Raw genomic sequence first — 18,755 nt, forward strand, 5'->3', positions numbered from 1 at the left:
TATACTAGATCACACTGGTCTGATTTCTCAGTAGCATCATACTTTTAAATGTAAGATTTAAAAAAAAATAAAATAAAATAAATATTTTTTTTTTTTGGGGCACTGTTCTGTAAAGTTTGTTCAAACCATACTATGATTTTTATTAAATAATTACATACAGTCCAGTGCTATGGCACAACCAGGAAATTTTAATGTGTCTTATGTTGAACCTGTTGTTAACTAATTCTTACAGTTTAAAAAGTTGTGTGATAAGTTGCTCTAAGCTGCATTAGCATAAGGGTGAGTGGTGTATTTGGGGGGGTGCAGTAATTGGAGTGCCCTGTTTAGACAGGGTGAGCATGGTGTAAACTGGAACTCGAGTGATGCTGTATTAATAGCTTAGCTACTAATCTATTCCTGTGGCAGACCAAGAGAACATTTAGAGTCTTCGACACCCTCTGCTAATTCATCTTAAAAATATCACACAGGAGCACGGGACTAACACAGGATGCCAAAACATCCCCCGTTTATTACTCCTAAGGTAGTCTGTGGCAATAGTATGACTTATAAATTGAGGGTACTCTTAAGAAGTGAACAGAACAGGGGGACGTTAGGCTTGTTTTAAAGTTATCGTATTGCGGTCTGGTTGTTTAAAATGTAGCTGATCATTGTTTCACATATTTGGATTCTCTTAAGTGTCAAATTTTGCAAATATTTAGTGAGTTTTGCAGCATTTGTCTCCGCTGGGCATAATTACTGTGCAAAATCAGACCATCCTCTATTCTATTTAATTCCAAAGTGAAGTTGAGATGTGGTTGTCCCATTTGCAGCTTTCCAAAAGACGTTTACATTGAAAACACAAACACACTGGTAAGAAGTGTTACAGACATTGATGCCAACCTCCTGGCTGTGCTGCCCAAAGGTGAGTGACTCTAAACCTGCCGCTCAAACTTTAGTCTAAAGTTTAGAAGGATTTGGAAGTCCTTAATTGGCTCCTTTTGTAGTTTCAGAATTAAAGAAGCATTTTGAAAACGCCATCAAAACTGAACCGAAAATGAATAGGTAAGTTGAAATAAAGGTCTCGAGTTTTATGTTTAGGAATCGTTAACCACTGGGAAAGTGCTAGCTGAAGGATCTAAAACAAGAGATGTGTTCCCTTTCAGAAAAGAGAGGATTGCACGAAGGCTGGAGGGTATTGAAACAGATGTTCCATCCGCGCTGGTTTCAAACATGCAACATACTCCTGGTCTGGTGACCAATCGGCTGCTAGAGGAGGACACACCACGCTACACACGTGCTTCAGACTCCAATGAATCAGGCATTGTGGGTAAGATGTAATTTAATTTTAAATGGACTTCTTTAATGATACCATATTTAATTACAATACCATAGTACAATACCAATGTAAAACATTCAGTGTTAGAGATGCAGGTTGTAAACTCTAACTGACCTATATGTGCTTCTCTCATAAATGTGATTTTATTGCAACCAGATTTTATTTTCGCCAGTTAGGACAAATCTTAAAAATGGCTGCCAAATATCCAATTTCACCTAATGAGAAACTGTCAAAACGCCTCCTTTTACAGGATATTGATTTTTAAAATGTATTTATTTTGTGTGCGAGTATGGAGAAGCTTTACAGAATGCTGTCAAAATCCAAAATCCCTTTCAGCCTAATTGGACATTTTACCACAAACCTGTCGTATTATTAATTTGAAGATACATTTCCTGTGTGTGCTTGTGAACAGTCGCTCTGTAGGGACATGTCTGCAAGTGTTCAAACTAACAGTGCAATGATAAAAACTAACATTAACATGATATCCAATTAGACATATTTTGGCAGTTTCAGCATCTACTTAAAAGTTTTGGCTGGGTGTTGTAAACTCAAACTTTTATAATGGTGGTACATTGTATTTAGTTGGGGAGCATAATTGCCTATTCTCGTTTTGTTAATTTTTAAGTTCCATTTAATTTTGTAAATTTTTCCCAATTTCTTTTGATATATTCAGCTTTCTGTCCAGTCAGTGGCATGTAGTTAGACCACCACAGTTCTTTTTCAAAGTATACTATCTGCCTTGGGGCTGGACAATATTTCAATATCAATATATATTGTGATATAAAACGTTTCAATATTAATGATATACTCGCACACTTTAAATTTTTCAATTTACATTTACAGCATCCGTCACCGACTGACTGTCATTAGAGGGCACTGTCATCAGTTCGTCGCTTCCAATTTTAAAGTTAGTTTAAAAATATCAATGCTGACAAAGCCAAGAGGTTGTTGTTTGACGATGTCATGTTGCTTTCAGTTCTTGGCAGATTTTCTGTGGCTTTTTTGTTGTTCGTATCGATATCGGAATTATATCATGTTGACGGAAATAAAGAAATATATCGCAATATTAATTTTGCCCGTATCGTCCAGCTCTAATCTGCCTTCAATTAACAAAAATGTATCTATACAGACCTTTTTGAGAGAATATGCTGAAACCTGGACTTCAAATAGAATCCAAAAAATTACAGCTTGAGGGAAGTATTAATCATTAGTTGCTTTATTAATATTATCCTTTATGTTAAGTTTAAATTACTCTCTGTATATTTGTTTTTGCCACAGTGAGGCGCTACAGTCGCGAAGAACTGGAGGCTCCTGACAGGCAGCCGAGGTCACGTACCAGGCCTGATGCCCAGCCTCCTCTCCACCCTGACCCAGGCCCTAACCCTGGAGCACCTGACCCAGCCAATCTCAGTTCAAAGGCTGAGCGAATCGCACGCTACAAAGCCGAACGCCGGAAACAGCTATCGGAACGATACGGGATCCTCCTCGACCAGGAGGTGGACACGGATTACACACCACGGTACAGCCGAGCGCGACGGGAGACTGATCTGTCTGATAAACAAGCTCCACCTGACAGGGGGCGGAGCGAGAAACAGGAGGCATGGAGAGAGGAAGAGGGTCACGAACGAAACGCTGGCAGGTCGAAATACAGCAGCTCTGGGATGGGACGAGTTTCCATGCCGACCGACTCTGCCTCTGTCCCTGCCCCTTCTTTGCCTAAGGAAAGAGCAAGCAATTACGCAGCCCAAGAGAAAGAGAGGCGGAGCTTGGATTCGGAGCGAGAGAGAGAGAGGGTAATGAACCTGGAGAACTACAGGCGAACTCCGGAGAGGAGCCCCAGATCACGCACTCAAGAAGCTCCAGTGACAGTTGACATGACCCCAGCCCAGCCGGCCAGAGCTACTGCAGTGGTGGCAGTGGCCAGCTCCCCTCGGACCGCACGCCGTTCCTCACTGCCCTCCACACGCTACGGCATATCCCCTGGAGATCTGTTCATTGAGCAACAGGCTCAGAATATTCTTAACCGTCAGGGGTGAGTCTCTGAGCATCATAAATAATTCTGTTTAATTGAATTTAGCGTATTAACTAAATAAAAATTGGAAGAAAAATTCTTCGTTCCCTGCCGATGATGTACATGTCTCCTTTTGAACTACAAATCAAAAAAATTTGGAATTTGTTTATTTTTTTTTTTTACCCCACATCTCTATTGCTGTGTCACTTATTTGAAAATTGTAGCAGCTGTTGCATTTGAAGTTGATTTTTGTGAGGAAGATATTAGATGTGATGTGGTCTCCTAAATTATCCCAGAAAGTTCCCACACTGAGTAATGCCTAGGCATTGGAGGTATAATTAGCGGTAAAATTATAGCCTAGATTTGTGAGCTTAAGGAAGGGAGCCTTGCTAAAAATCCACTGTCTGACCTTCCAAAAGCCTTCAGTCCTATCATTTACCAACACATTTAAAGCTAAATAAATTTCTAGAAAGGTTTATTTCAACAAGCATCAATGAAATAAATAAAATAAAATAAAGAAGCCCTCATGACCTGTGAAACTTTTTGGAATAAGCAAAAGATGCTTAAGTGTCATTGATATGACATTACAAGTCATAACAAATATTTCAAAACTATTGTTGTGACTGTTTTGCATTTTGTTGAAGGAATCAATCCCAAGTATTTATTTATATTTACAGCTTTTGCCATCTTTATAAACTGTACAAAAATTCTTGCTGATATATTTTGGGTTTTTTCTGTTGAAGACATTGCAACATCTGGTTTCTATTGCAACAGCTGTAAAGAAATCAAAGGTGGTGTCTTGTGTACCATTTAAAATGAAATCACAATGGGTGACTTATGGTGAAATTAAAAATTTATTTAAAATGTAATTTAACTTAAAGGGAATCTGATCATTACCAGCAATAATTATTCTCTCTCCAGTGTATATTTTGAGCCATTTTTGTACTTTTAGTCTACGTGTTCCTTCTAAATCTAGTGGTATTATTTATATATTTATTTATTTTTTTACATTTTGTAAAACATGATGAAATATAATCCAGTGCAAAGTGCAGAAATGGGTCACAGAGTTAAGTGCCATACAGAAAAGCAGCAGTTTAAAAATTCCTAATTATTTGGAAACTGATAAATCACAACTAACTGTCAATGTCTCACTTGAAAGGTGTAGAATTTGAAAATAATAAAATATATAAACTACTTGTTAATGCGAATGGGATGATGCTCTGATTAAAATTAACATATGGAGGAAGTTTTTCAAAATATCAAAGTTGGGTGGTAGAGCAAAAATCTGAGAAAGCCACCACAGACGCACCCTTATTGCTGGCTCTCTCTCTTGGGAAGTAAGGGGTTACTGTGGCTGGGGAAAGTCACAGGCTTTGGTATATTTTATAACCTGGAAGTCAATCTAAGATTCAAGCTTCACCTTAAATTCTTGGATATTGTGTCAGTTCTGACGTTAGTTACAGCATTTCTGAGCTGCGTTGTTTTGCCTGATGTTCTTTAGCTTGACATCTCGCTCTCAGAGTGAGTGGTCGCTCCTGAAAGACTTGGATGGTGACACCATCTCTATTATCAGCTGGCCCTCCAGGTACCTAAGTGCTGGGTGTGTCCCCACGTAAACCATGGACCTTCTAACTTCATTTATACCCTTCATTCTGTAGTGATTTTCTTTTACGTTTAAAGAAATATACTCATCATATGTAGTCTTCCTTTATAACGTAGACACCTTCATGTAATCTGATCTTTTTTTTTTGTTGAAGACTTACTTCCTGACTGACAAAATAAAATGATATATCAGGAAGAAACTAATGACCAGCCTCAACTCATCCCCATAACACCCCCCCACCCCTTTGTCTCCCATTCATCTATTCAGAATTTTACAAGATCCAAATTTGCTGAGGATGGTAATACTTGGATTTTGTACACTATTTTGAGATGGACTATAGTTATTTTTCTCTACACACACAACTGGTAATGTGTTTTGAAATTGTGGTCAAACCTGCAAGTGGCACAATGTCCCCTTTTTAAAAGCTCCAGCCACGCTGCTGTGTCTGATCCAATAGTATGAGCGCAACACACAATAACATACAACCACAACATCAGTGTCACTGCAGCTCTGATAATAATCCACCACTCCAAATATTACCTGCTGTGGTGGTCCTGATCATTTGATAAACAGGGTGATAATGGGGTAACTAATTTTAGAACGACAGTGCAGTTAAAATAATGGACATTGAGTGTAGAAATGTGACAGAACAGTGAATATTTGCTTTTGAAGCAGTGCTAATTTTTCTCTTTTGTTCCCTCACAAAGAATACGAGTGAGAGAAAGGCGAGCGAGGGAGGACAGCTTAGGCCGGACATCTGATTCAGGATCAGATGTATCCTCGGGTAGACGTCACCCAACAGTTACTCCTTCATATCTGTCCCCTCACTCTGAAAGCACAAATCAGTTGCGTACACGGAGTGCGGAACCCCCTGTTCAGCAACAGACCTTTAACACAGAACCCACACATCCCCATCGAGCACAGAGTGCTGACCGGCCATGGTACCATCACACGGACTCAACTGGCCAGCATCGTGTTTCTTCAGGTGAACCTCAGAAGTACCTGAATACATCGGATGCACAATCTCATGGGATACACCCAAGCACCATGGGTCACCAGATTGACTATAGGCAAGCTCCACAACAAGCAAGGTACATGGAAATCAAACAGCCTTCTCAATCATATGGACCCCCTCAGCATTCTGGATACAAGGAAGTCCAGCGACCATTACACGGCACTAATTATGACCCCCATTCTGAACCAAGATACAGGGATGCTAATCAAATGACGCATGTGGACAGTGTCTCACACCAATCTGCTCAACTGCCACCCAAATATGAGCACACCTTACATGTAGATCCAGCATATGGACAACCATTTGTTCCTGGACCTAGGCATAATCAGGCTCTACCTTACAGTTCTACTGGAGAATTGCCTATAACATATGATCAAGCTCCTCCCTCTGCTCCGGCCAACAGGTCAAGACAACATGCTGCTCCTTTGAATGGGGATAATGCTTACTCTTCACCCGGACCTCCTAAAATACCTCAACCCCGCAAGCCCCCAGACCTCCAAGACCATCCATCCATACCTAAGTTGCAACCTGGTAGGGAAACGGTGGAACGCGGACGAACAGCTAGTGCTGACCATATTCAGCCTGTCCACAGGGAGGGTCGTGCAACATCTAGGGCCGAACCTCCCTCGGACAGCCTGCTGAAGAGCAGAAAGGCTGTGCTGCCTTCCGAAATCCGCCGCAGGGAGAAGAGCGTTGATGACCCCATGCTGAGACAAGCAGAAGGAATTTCAGAGGGTCAGAGGAGTAGGAGTGTCAGTCAGTTGGAGGAGACTAAGGGAAGAGGTAGAGGGCGAACTAGGCAGGGTGCGCATGATGGTGTAGGTAGAGGTCGAAGAAGGTTGAGTAACTTGGAGGCAAGGGAAGGGTGTGATGAAAGGAGGGTAAGACCAGTAGGGGATGAAGAAGGTAACCGTGAAAAGAGGATCAGCCAGTTGCAGGAGAGAGCAGGAAAGGAAGATGGAAGTATCAGTCAGTCACAAGAATTTGATGGACCAGATGTCAGGAAGGGTATGATTCGACATAGTTTTGAACATGGCCACAAGAGGACAGACCAGATTGAAGAGAGGCACATTGGCAAAATTAACAGGTTAGATGACTTTCAGCAGTGTGTTGAAGGTCAGTTTGGGCAGAAAGCAGATCAGCTGGAAGATGCCGGAAAATCTGGGCAAAGGGGAGATTCAGAGATGCAAGTGGAAACTGCAGATGTAGTGCAGGGCCAGGACAAAAACGTGACTCTGGGAGGTTTGAAAGAAGGACAAATTGAACAAAGGATTACACAGTTCAGTGAGACCAGTCAGAAGGAAGAAAGGAATGTTAACCAGTTTGATAAAATGGAAAGTGAAGGTCAGAATGTTATCCCAAATGTTACGACAGAGGGATATGTTAGACGAAGGAGGATCAGCCAGCCTGAGAATGATGAGGAGCAAGTCAGGCGCAGACGGGTAGGTCAATCAGAGGAAGAATGTAAAGGACGTAGGGTACATAGAATCAGCCAGTATGATACATGGGAAGGTCGAGATGGAAATGTCCAGTTAGGTGGACAAGAGGAGGGAGGTGACTGGGACAGTCGGGTACAGCAGACCCTACCAGAAGCCATGGACACCACAGCCCCACAGCAAGAAGTCAATGAGCCTTCAAATCAGAGGGTGTCAGATGGAGATGGGTGTTTACAAACCGGTTCTTCCCTACCTCAAGCACGCCGTAGAGGAAACAGAGATGGTGGGGACCTCAAGCCAAAAATCCGAACTCGTTCCATGTCAGATATTGGAGTGACTCAAAGGTCTGCAGTATTCCGAACTCTTGAACGTGCCGCGAGTCGAGAATCTATGCCAACCGTATTGGGTCTCCATACCAGAGACGCAGGAACTGCTAATGGGGAAGTGAGCACCTTGGATACAAGAGTTTCTGTAGCGAAGCTCAGACATTCCTACCTGGAGAATGCCTCTGGACGCAGGCTTGAACTGTACGCAGGCATGTCGTTTGCCGTGACGTTTAGACAGATATTGACTAGCAATGACATTCCAGTGTTGAGGAAGAGGCGCAGTTTCAAACCTTTGACATTAACACTGCCTGATAGTCCCCAAACGTGCACTGCTTAAGGTTTTCTTGGCGTTCGAGTCTTTAAGTGGATAATGAACTAGCTCCTGTTTCTATCTTGTCATTATAAACTGTGGCAGATTTTAGAAATGGAAATTAGATTTTAGTCTAGGAAAATCTAAATTAGTGCACCTTATAACGTGTAACTCTATCAGGGATTTACCTGGAATTTTTGCTAAACCCAGGGACCATATTACAGAAGCAACTGAAGGCTGAAGGCATGACCATTTTTAGGATCTTACTTGGGACAGTGGCTATTTCAGATTTATTTCAGCCTTAAATGTATTACAAAAACACCATAATCATGCAGAATATACTAAATAATGTCTTTACGTCAGGATGCCCCCAAAGGCCAAATTAAATATTGCAGCCAATTTTGATGTGGCTGATTATTAAGAAAGTAGGTATAGGCTCTAACATAGAACTTTTCACGATCATCACACTGGTTTTGTTTTTACTGTTATGATATTATAGTTAGTTATTTTTTATATTGTCTAAGCTCTGTTTCTAAGTAATGAATAGCAGTGTATAAATTGAGCGTTGTTTTTAAACTTGAGGTAAAATGTTCTAAATGATAATTTACAATGATTATAAGAAGGATTTGGCTATTTTCATTAGACTTATTCAATGATGTTTCTGTAATACGTGCCCTGGTCACTAACCTGTAAATTTGAAAGTTGGTTCCCTGATTTAAAAAAAAATAAATAAATAAAATAAATAATAAAAATCCCTAGACCCTGAAACCAAACCCTAACCAATGAACTTTAAAACTACTAGGTTGAGCCCTTTTTGTGCCAGAATATGGAACCATCTATACTGTTAATCTTTATTTGTATGCTTGTATGTAGTGGTCATTTTGGCTTTTTTCTGTTCTGGAGCATGTTTTCCGAAATAAAACCTAACATTGGTGTTTTTGTCGTATTGCATGACTTTGGCTTGTGTTTGTTAAAATGTTTGCTTTGTGATTAATTGATTTTGGAGGAAATAATTATAAAATATGACTCTGGTCATGTACTGCAGTGTTGTTTAAAATTTCTGTACAAGTATGATTCATATTTTCTCCATTTTGTATGTGCCCTTTTCTTTTTGATTCTGTGGCAAAGGGAGTCTAAGACAGACCCAGCTGCCGTGGAGGTCGAGACCACAGGGGATGTAGACCGAGGACCACGGCGGCCTATGCGGTATATTTCCCCTGGTGATGACCGGAAGGCTTCTGAAAGATTTAGGACTCAGCCAATCACATCCGCTGAAAGGCTAGAGTCTGATAGGTACGCTCAGAAACAAAGTTATTGCTTAGGTTTTTGCTCATGTCAGGCTTTTCTTTAAATATTCCTGATCAAGTTTCAATATGGAAACTATTCCTGATTCCCAAAGTTGTGGTTTTTTTTGTTTGTTTTTAAGCTGTTTAGTAAACACGTCTGTGACAGTGTTCCTTTCTTATCAAAGCTGCGAAGAAACACATGCAAACACCTTTTTGGAAAAATTAATTGTTTTATAGTGTAAACATAAACAACTTATCTCATTTTCATATGTTGCATCCCCTTTTACATGTAATTTAATCAAAACAGAGTTATTACAGGAGGGAGCAAATACAAGAAAAATATTCGGCAACTCATTTTTTTTAGGATATTTATTTTTTTAAAAAGCATGGGTGCATTGCTTCCCTACTGGTCAAATAGTTTAATAGGTTAAAAAGACAAATACAAAAACAATAAAATGCTCCAGAAGTGGTATTTATTCTTTTTTTATTTTTTCCCCTCTGGATTTTCATGAAATACTGGCTTAAGCTCAATTACTGCACTATGTATCTTCTGTTACATTAGGAAAATGATGTGCTGTGCTTTCCTAAACATTCATAAAGCAGACATCTTTGAATTAAATGTGTAGTTGTAGTATTCGTTCAACAGTGTGCATGTTAAAATACATTTTCATTACGTGAAGTTATTAGTGTTTTCTGTTTTTCTTTGTGGTGTTTGTAATTGATTATTAGTGTTGGTTTGGATTTTTTATTTGACCTACTTATTATTTTAACAGGAACAAAGGCCCTTTTTCTTCAAAATTGTGTGGGACCAGATTTAACTGCTGAATGATATATTGACTATTTATTTAATATAGATTTATGAATCTAGTCATGCCAAAGAGGCTTGGGATGAAGCTTACAACACATGCCAATGGCAGGATTTATATGCTTGTTGTTTACAGGAAACATGCTTTAATTCATGCAAATGTTTTGGTAGCGTGTGGAAGAAAACCTGGAATACTGAGTCTTATAAGACAATAGCCATGTTCATAGGTAGAGTCTGAGGTCGTATAAATTATAATATGTAAAGCACATTATTAAATCATTATGCTTGAATGTGCACACACTCTTCCCTCACGTGAGTTTCATCATAGAGACAGCAAAGATGAATATGAAAATTCTTAGCGAAACTTCAAACTTATGATTAAACATAATGCAGCTTTGATGAATAATGTCCTGTGAGCGCAACTAAACTGCTGCCTGATAAAACGGGTCTTTTTTTTCTGGACAATGACAGCACAATGATGTTTAATTTCGTTTTAGGTCTCGACTTAGTCCTGCAGAGCTACAGAAAGTAGTAGAAGGTGAGCCTCAAACCTGCTGTGTTTTACACCTCAGACTTCACCTAATTAGCAGGATTAGCGAACAAATGTGAGAACTGAATTATGCCCATGTTTTTTTGGTAGCTGATGAAGAGAAGTTGGATGAAAGAGCAAAGATGAGTGTGGCAGCAAAGAGGTCCCTCTTCAGGGTATGATTCGTCTGGCTCTCTAGTTGCACACACCATGATTAAGTTATTGAACATTACACTTTTCTTAATTTTCTTAAACTGCTTCCTTTCTGCCTTTGTCTGATTAGTTATTGTCTACATTTTGCACAATAATATATCTCTTAGGAGCTTGAAAAAACAGGAGAAGGTGGTGTTCCTAAACCTCGGTCACGTAATGCAGCAGTGGAGCGGAGACTCAGGCGGACACAGGACCGCTCACGAACCCAGCCCGTCACCACAGAAGAAGTGGTCATCGCTGCCACGTAGGTCCCTTCCCTTAGCATCGCTTCTAGACACACTTTGTCTGGATCTTCTCTTTTTAAATAATTGTTTTTTTTAAATAAAACAACTGTAAATGATTTTGAAAATGATACCTGGTAGAGTTGGACCATCAGATCACAAGGTGTGTGTGTGAGTGAGTGCGTGGTTAAAGCTTTGTGATGTTATTCGATCACGTGTTGTGTTTAGTACTCTTATGTTGTTTTGACTGTGTGTTCAGTGTTAATCCTTGTAGTTTTTTGCCTTTTGCTGTTTCGTCACAATAAATCCACTGGCTTTTTATTTATTTATTTATTTATTTTTTGCTTTTTTGAAGTTCTCCTGGTTCCTCTTCTCAAATCACCACTCAAACTACAACCCCCAGAATGCCCAGTCCCACAGTAGTCAGCACCACAATGACTAGCTTCAGGTACCTGCATGTGATTGCATGAGACATGAGGCTTCAATTATGCTTTCTGTCAACTTCTGAGTAATGTCTGAATGTTTATCGAGCACAATTTTATCTGAAGACGTGATTTACCGATTATTTACGGTTCTTCGTAGCATGGCTTCATCCATAGAACAGTCTAGTTCCTGCACTAACCACTGCTGCAGTCATTCACAGACTTGCTCAGCTGCCTGAACTCATCTCAGATCTCCATTAACCCTTCATTCTGTATTTCAGCGATTTGCTGTTCTACAGCTCCCTCTGCTGGCACCAGTCTGCGTTTGTCTCGGTTACAATCCTGTTTGTGTCACACAGAGAAAAATCGAACCCTTCATGTTATGGTTATTATTAGATTTTACTGCATTAATTAATTAAATCCCCAGACTGATCCTGTGTGAGATGAGGTGTGTTTGAGAGTGGGCTCTGGACACTTGAGCAAACATTGAAATCCGTTCCGTTTCTCTCGGGAAGGTGGCATATCAAGAGGGCAGCCGTTTAGAACGAGGCCTGTTTCTGCCTGTGTTCATCTACATAAGAGTTGTATCTGATTCTCGTCAAATTATTTAAGTTGATAAACTACAGAAAACATTTCACTTTTGCGGCACAGTTATTTAACATTCAACAACATACAAATCAATAAATAGTGTAATTTAACGAAAACCAATTTCACAATGTAAATATTGTGGGGGTTTTTTAGTAACTGATTTAAAAGAAATATTCAGATCAAAATGATTTTATTATATTCATTTACCCTTTTAAGGTCAAAACTGGGGAGAAATAAAAGACACAAACGGGACTGTAAAGTTTTGATCTGGCAGTGATATGCACATGGAAACTCCTGGTTTTCATTTTCAGTATTTAACGACAGTTCCGTTCTTGCTTAAATCATTGCAAATCAGTGAATAGTGTTGAATACTTATGTCCCATGCGGACTTTGTTCTATAGTTTGATTTACTGAGGGAGTAATGTATGCCACACCTAGTGGTTTCCTCTAGTTTCTTGAGTGTAACGTTCTTTGTGTTATTCACTTCACAGCATTGTTTTTTTTTTTTTCTATTTAATTTCATAAAGATCATTTGTGTTTCTGAGTTTGAGAAATTCTTTGAGTCTGAACCTGATTTATAACTGTTTTTGTATAATTCCCTGGTAAGATCTAAAAGTCAATGGGAGTAATTTAAAGTTTGTTACTAAGTAATGCTTCTTAGGATTAATACTTTTAAATACTAGGTACTGGTAAATGATTTTACGTTTGTGAGCTCTAAGCTGCTTTGGCGCATGTGTGGCTTTTGTTGTAGTTAAAGAATGTAAATGCGCTGGTTCCATTGTTCGAGTTTATTTGATTGTTTCTAGGTTTGTTAATAGACCCTGTTTCCTTTCATGTATAAAATTGTGATATATTTGTCCCCCCAGCCTGCAGGCATCCTCAGCCCCAGGCTCCACTCCCCTGGATCAGGAGCAGAAGGAGGTTCTACCTAGAGAAGCACAGACGGCACAGGGGCCAGAGACAGATGAGCCAGACCTATCGGCTCTGAGTTTGGCTGAGAAAATGGCTCTGTTTAACCGCCTGTCACAAACTGCAGCCGAACCGGCAGAGGGCACGCGTACCGAAACACGACAGCGCAGGGTTAACGCACGCTTCCAGACTCAGCCCATCACTCAGGGAGAGGTGGAGCAGGTGAGTGTAGCCACCGTTCACGACATGAGACCCCTGTTTATTTACTGTGTGATAATAAACAAACCCTTGTTGCGTTAACGGAGCACAGTTTGATTTGGTATTTTGCTCCTGGGCTCCCTCTACAGTTAGTGTAATTCACTTTCATAGCATTGTCCTTGAAATTAAGGGAGAGGGGCGTGGCCTCTTACACTCCACCAAAAGCTACATAGTGCAGTTTCTATAGTGATGAGCCCAGAGTAGCTACAACAGAGGATTCACACCCTTCATATCGTAAAAAAAAGGAGAATGGAGCGTCTGTTGTTGCTACTGTTGGCTTATCACAATAGAAACTGCACTATGTAACTTTTGGAAGAGGGTAGGAAAACATACCCCTCCCACTTTCTTCCTTAACCTAAAAAAAACCTACCAAAACTACCTAGTGTTGCTTTAAAATATAGTGTAAATTGTTTTCTTTAATATGAACGTAATAAATCCCTCAAATGTTTACCTAAGCACTGCATTCATTGGTAAATAAACATACAGTGAACGTTATTCTAGTTTAACTGGACGTTCCTATGCCATGATTTTAAGTGTGGAGGTACATTTTTCCCTTTTACAGGAACTAACACAGGACATAGCTTCATTGGGGCACAAAGATCCTGGTCCCATGACTAACGGTTCTGTAGAATCACCACAGGGCCAGCAAGTAAGACACTGTAGGCCGTGTTTCGTCAGCTCATTCATGAATCCTGGCTACAGGACAGCTCCTGATTGGTCAATAGATAGACCATGTAGCTTTGCATCCCCAGACCTGCTTCTTAATCTAGAGTATTTGTGACTGCTGTGCACTGCATCTTAATTGGAATACCTGGTAAGAGTTTGTTTACATCAGAGTAGTGCAGTGTGTGAAAGTGATGTGATGACTGATGATAGCTGTTTGAAACCTGGGTTTGTCCTCCTTTTCTTTGTACAGCAGGCCTTATTCCTTTATCTCTTTCATTCGTTTACCATCATAATTCTCAATATATTTGAGCCTTTATCTTCTGAATGTGTTAGGACACCTTGTGGTTCCTGGATCCGTTTGCCCGCTTGGTGAATTAGCTTTAACAGCACACCTGGGAATGTTGGAGCTAGCTGTGTTGAACATTAGGACTGATACAGCTTATATCACTCAGTTTCTCTCAGTTTCTTTTTGCTTGTGTCAACCTTATGGCATGGTTTCCCTGAGAGGGATTAAGCTTGGTCCTTGACTATATCCTCCTTTCAGTGAAAAATCACAAGTCAAAATGCTGTGTAGTCCAGATCTAGGCTTAATCCCTTTCTGGGAAAGCATTCCTAAGAGTTATACTGCATCATATTTCAAATGAGAAAGGATTCTCTCCTGTAATAGCAGCTGATCTGATGTCAGAGACCTTTGAAATCTTATTTTTCCAATTTTTTTTGGATTTGTGCTGGAAATGTGTTTATTTATTTATTGACTGAAAAGGAGGAACCCAGGTTTACTGTATGTAGGGGCTACTTTGTATGCCATGCTTGTAGACACCGTTCAAGCTTTCCCTGCATCCTACTGGTTTGATTCGACCTCTCTGCGATGAGTGTTTTTGTCCATCTTATCTGAGAGTTGGTAATGATGGTGACGTGAATGCTTACGTGTACCTGTTTTTAATGAAGATGTACATTGTGTGCACTTTCACAACCAAAACCTGCCGTTTGGTTGTTTGTATATTTGTAACCACCCTTGTTTTTTTCTCTCCCGTTGCACCTCATGCCTCCTGTATTCTCTTCTTTTTGCCCTTCCTCTTTTTTCATACTGTAGCTGCAGAATGGCAGCCTGAAGTTAGAGCCTCTCTCTGCATCGTTGGTCCGGTCTGTTGCTGCGGTCACCGCCCAGGCCTCTGTTGCCACGGTGACAAGCCCTTCTATGGCAATGACTGGAGACGTCCACTTGGGGATGTCCACAGCCCTCCCTTACGCTCCGCCCGCTCACCCCTCTCCCAATCAGCCGCCAGACAATAAGCTTCCAGCCTACGACAGAGGAGTTCGATATTTCAGCCTCACGGAGAGCGGAGAGAACCGCACCCCTGAAATATGTTCTCCGCCCCCAGCGGAGGCCTTCAGCCAGCCGGCACAAGGCAGGGGTGTGGCCGTAGTGTCTTCAGCCAGTGAGCAGAAGCAGGAGGAGGAGAGTGGGTGGAGGGGAAAAATTGGCTTTGCGGAGCCCTCTCACGCCTTCCCTCACACACACACGGAGCAGATCCGTCAGCCAGAGCGAGACAGGCAGCGTGAATGGGAGAGAGAGCTAGAGGCAGAGCAGAGGAGAGAGAAAGAGAGTGCACTCATCCCAAGAAGGGGTTACCTCTCCCCAGAAGCTTTTCAGACGGATCAAGAGTGCGGCAGCAAAGGTAAGGACAGATGGAAAAGGGGGAAAAAATCATGCATGACTTGGAGAGCAGCTTTAATTTGCTAAGAGGTGTCCTTATTGTGTCTCACACACACACACACACAGGGTCACACTTGGCTGCCTGTCCGCCCAAGCTGCTCTCTGATTGGGTTAAGTAGGCTCCGTCTGCCATGCTGCTGGAGGCTGAATGTGATTAGCATAATTTTGCCATCCATCCAGCCCCCGGCTTCCTTTGTCTGCACTGGAGAAGCCGCAAAACAAACTGATGATGCTGGTGTGAATGATGTGGGAGGGTTTTTTTTTTCAGTAGAGTGTTACTATCTCTCCTTCATGCTTTTGTCTCTAGAGAGAGGGATGTGTTCCCTGCGTTAAGTGTGTGTGAGTGGAATGATATTAACACACTGCTGACTTGTTCTGAGGTGGGGAAAAATGAATGAGGGCCTTTAAGAGGTTTCATTAACGCACATATGTTTTAAGGTAGGGCCCCCCCACCCACTTTGCCCATATCACAAATACACAAAAGGAAGCCTTGTGTGTTCGGATGCATTTATCCAACACATTTTCATTCATGTACCTATTGCAGGAAAGAATCTGACTGACACCTTTCTAAGACCTTCAGGGTTATTCAACACTAACAGTATTTGAAGCTGTGTCATAAGTATATAATAACACTCGTGGGGGGGGGGGTGTAGGCATCTAAGACTTGTGTGAACAAATTTAGAGCTACAACTATGAGGCATATGTTAGCTGTTATAACATAAAGCTCTATTCAATTCGGACTACTTCACTGTAAACGCAAGCCCATCCCTTGGGTCACTTTCACAAACCTGTGACCTTAATGAAGAGTTGTCTCAGTTGTTTAGGACAATGTATGACGTTCCTAGGACGGCTCAAATGAAAACTTCAGTGCTGTAGTTACACACAACAGCCCTTTACACAACACACAACAGCCCTTTACACAACACACAACAGCCCTTTACACAACACACAACAGCCCTTTACACAACACACAACATCCCTTTACACAACACACAACAGCCCTTTACACAACACACAACAGCCCACACTGCTACACACAACAGCCCTTTACAGAACACGCAACAGCCCACACAGCTACACGCAACAGCCCACACAGCTACACACAACAGTCCATTACTCAACACACAACAGTCCATTACTCAACACACAACAGTCCATTACTCAACACACAACAGTCCATTACTCAACACACAACAGCCCTTTACACAACACACAACAGCCCACACAGCTACACACAACAGTCCATTACACAACACACAACAGCCCACACAGCTACACACAACAGCCCTTTACACAACACACAACAGCCCACACAGCTACACACAACAGCCCTTTACACAACACACAACAGCCCACACAGCTACACACAACAGCCCTTTACACAACACACAACAGCCCACACAGCTACACGCAACAGCCCTTTACACAACACACAACAGCCCACACAGCTACACACAACAGTCCATTACACAACACACAACAGTCCATTACACAACACACAACAGCCCACACAGCTACACACAACAGTCCATTACACAACACACAACAGTCCTTTACACAACACACAACAGCCCACACAGCTACACACAACAGTCCATTACACAACACACAACAGCCCACACAGCTACACACAACAGTCCTTTACACAACACACAACAGCCCACACAGCTACACACAACAGTCCTTTACACAACACACAACAGCCCACACAGCTACACACAACAGTCCATTACACAACACACAACAGCCCACACAGCTACACACAACAGTCCATTACACAACACACAACAGTCCTTTACACAACACACAACAGCCCACACTGCTACACACAACAGTCCTTTACACTTTAAGTCATAGCATGTCATAAACCACGTCAAGTCTGCATCACCTTAAAGGGACATCATCTATCCCTTTCCTCTATTAACTCTGTTGCCTTGGGTCTTTTTGTTTTTTTGTTTATGTCAATTAAATATCTGTGACATGCTTTGATCAAAATACCACAAGGATCAGACACAACAGAACCATTCTCCCAACACTGTTTAGAATGACTTTCAGTGCCTGTTCCTTTAAATGATATTGAGCCACTGTTTACTCCAACCTTGGTGCACAGGAGTGAGAAGTGAGCAAACGGAAGCTCTTATTTTTTAGCTATTTTGCCTAGTTTACGTTATTTCTAGTTCTAGTTTTTTTTTTTTTTTTTGCGCGCTGTTTTTGTTCAGTTCATTAACTACTCAATATTTGTAATGTTTTGCTCGGTTGAACCTTGTCTTTGTGTTGTCAGATAAACGTTGGTCTGGTGCCGTGATTGGAAATTAAACTAATTGACTCGACAGTAGAAACTTATTGGACATTTATTATTCAAACCGTTCTGGTCATGAGTAATCAATGTCATATTCTGACTTGAATGCAATATCCTTGCTTTGTGTTTTTTCCCTTAGGTTCTCATGAGCCCAGTCTTCCCGTGCGTGTTGTAAGCACTGCAGCCGTTGCCTCCAGAAGTTCTTCCCACGCTTCCCACGTCACCTTTCACACTGTACCTTGCCTAAACCAAACACCGCCTCACACCTCTCCTCAATCTCAGCCAGAGCTGCAGCTACAGTCCCAACCCAAGCCTCTCCCACCACACTCCCAAATTCCACCTCAGACACACATTCGCCCTCATCCCCAACTTTACAGCCAAACCTCACCTCAGACTCCCCCTAGAGCACAGCTGTTCCCCTATACAGACAATCAGCCTCACCCTCAACTCCACCAGTACACAGATGTCCAGCCTCCTCCGCCTTTGACAACCCAAGTGTACCCAGGTCCTCAGCATCAGACACCAACCAAAGTAGCCCCCCAGACCCAACCAAAGCCCCAAACATTCGTCCCCACTCAGTCATACTCCTACACCCCTCCACAGACCAAGGTACCACCACAGACGCAGCCCAAACCCCAGTACTTCATACCAGATCAGACCCAGGTCCAACCAGTGCCCTACAGCCAAGCTCAGCCACCAGAGATCTCTTTTCCAGAGGCCCCCAGTTCAAGAGAGAATCAGCCTGTGCCCCACGAAGAACAGGAGGCCATGACATCAATGTCGATCAAAGAAAGGTGAATGGATACTAGGCAAAGATAGACCTGTT

General features: G+C 41.6%; 1 protein-coding gene across 6 annotated transcripts in view; it reads left to right on the top strand.

Annotated features, from left to right (window-relative positions):
* Window positions 1–18,755, top strand: part of LOC136675401 (supervillin-like) — a 60,801-nt gene that overhangs the window by 23,049 nt on the left and 18,997 nt on the right. For 4 of the 6 annotated variants that reach the window (XM_066651929.1, XM_066651926.1, XM_066651928.1 and 1 more), the window contains 12 exons: window positions 810–901; window positions 984–1,041; window positions 1,143–1,306; window positions 2,594–3,347; window positions 9,145–9,309; window positions 10,605–10,645; window positions 10,748–10,812; window positions 10,957–11,093; window positions 11,426–11,518; window positions 12,947–13,211; window positions 15,007–15,592; window positions 18,069–18,723. In XM_066651929.1, coding sequence (XP_066508026.1) covers window positions 1,034–1,041; window positions 1,143–1,306; window positions 2,594–3,347; window positions 9,145–9,309; window positions 10,605–10,645; window positions 10,748–10,812; window positions 10,957–11,093; window positions 11,426–11,518; window positions 12,947–13,211; window positions 15,007–15,592; window positions 18,069–18,723 — 2,933 coding nt within the window. In that variant the 5' untranslated portion in view covers window positions 810–901; window positions 984–1,033. The remainder of the gene's footprint in view (window positions 1–809; window positions 902–983; window positions 1,042–1,142; window positions 1,307–2,593; window positions 3,348–9,144; window positions 9,310–10,604; window positions 10,646–10,747; window positions 10,813–10,956; window positions 11,094–11,425; window positions 11,519–12,946; window positions 13,212–15,006; window positions 15,593–18,068; window positions 18,724–18,755) is intronic. The other 2 variants (XM_066651931.1, XM_066651932.1) reach the window with 1 other exon arrangement.

This window comes from Hoplias malabaricus, chromosome X1 (genome assembly GCF_029633855.1).
Source record: "Hoplias malabaricus isolate fHopMal1 chromosome X1, fHopMal1.hap1, whole genome shotgun sequence".
Lineage (NCBI taxonomy): Eukaryota > Metazoa > Chordata > Actinopteri > Characiformes > Erythrinidae > Hoplias > Hoplias malabaricus.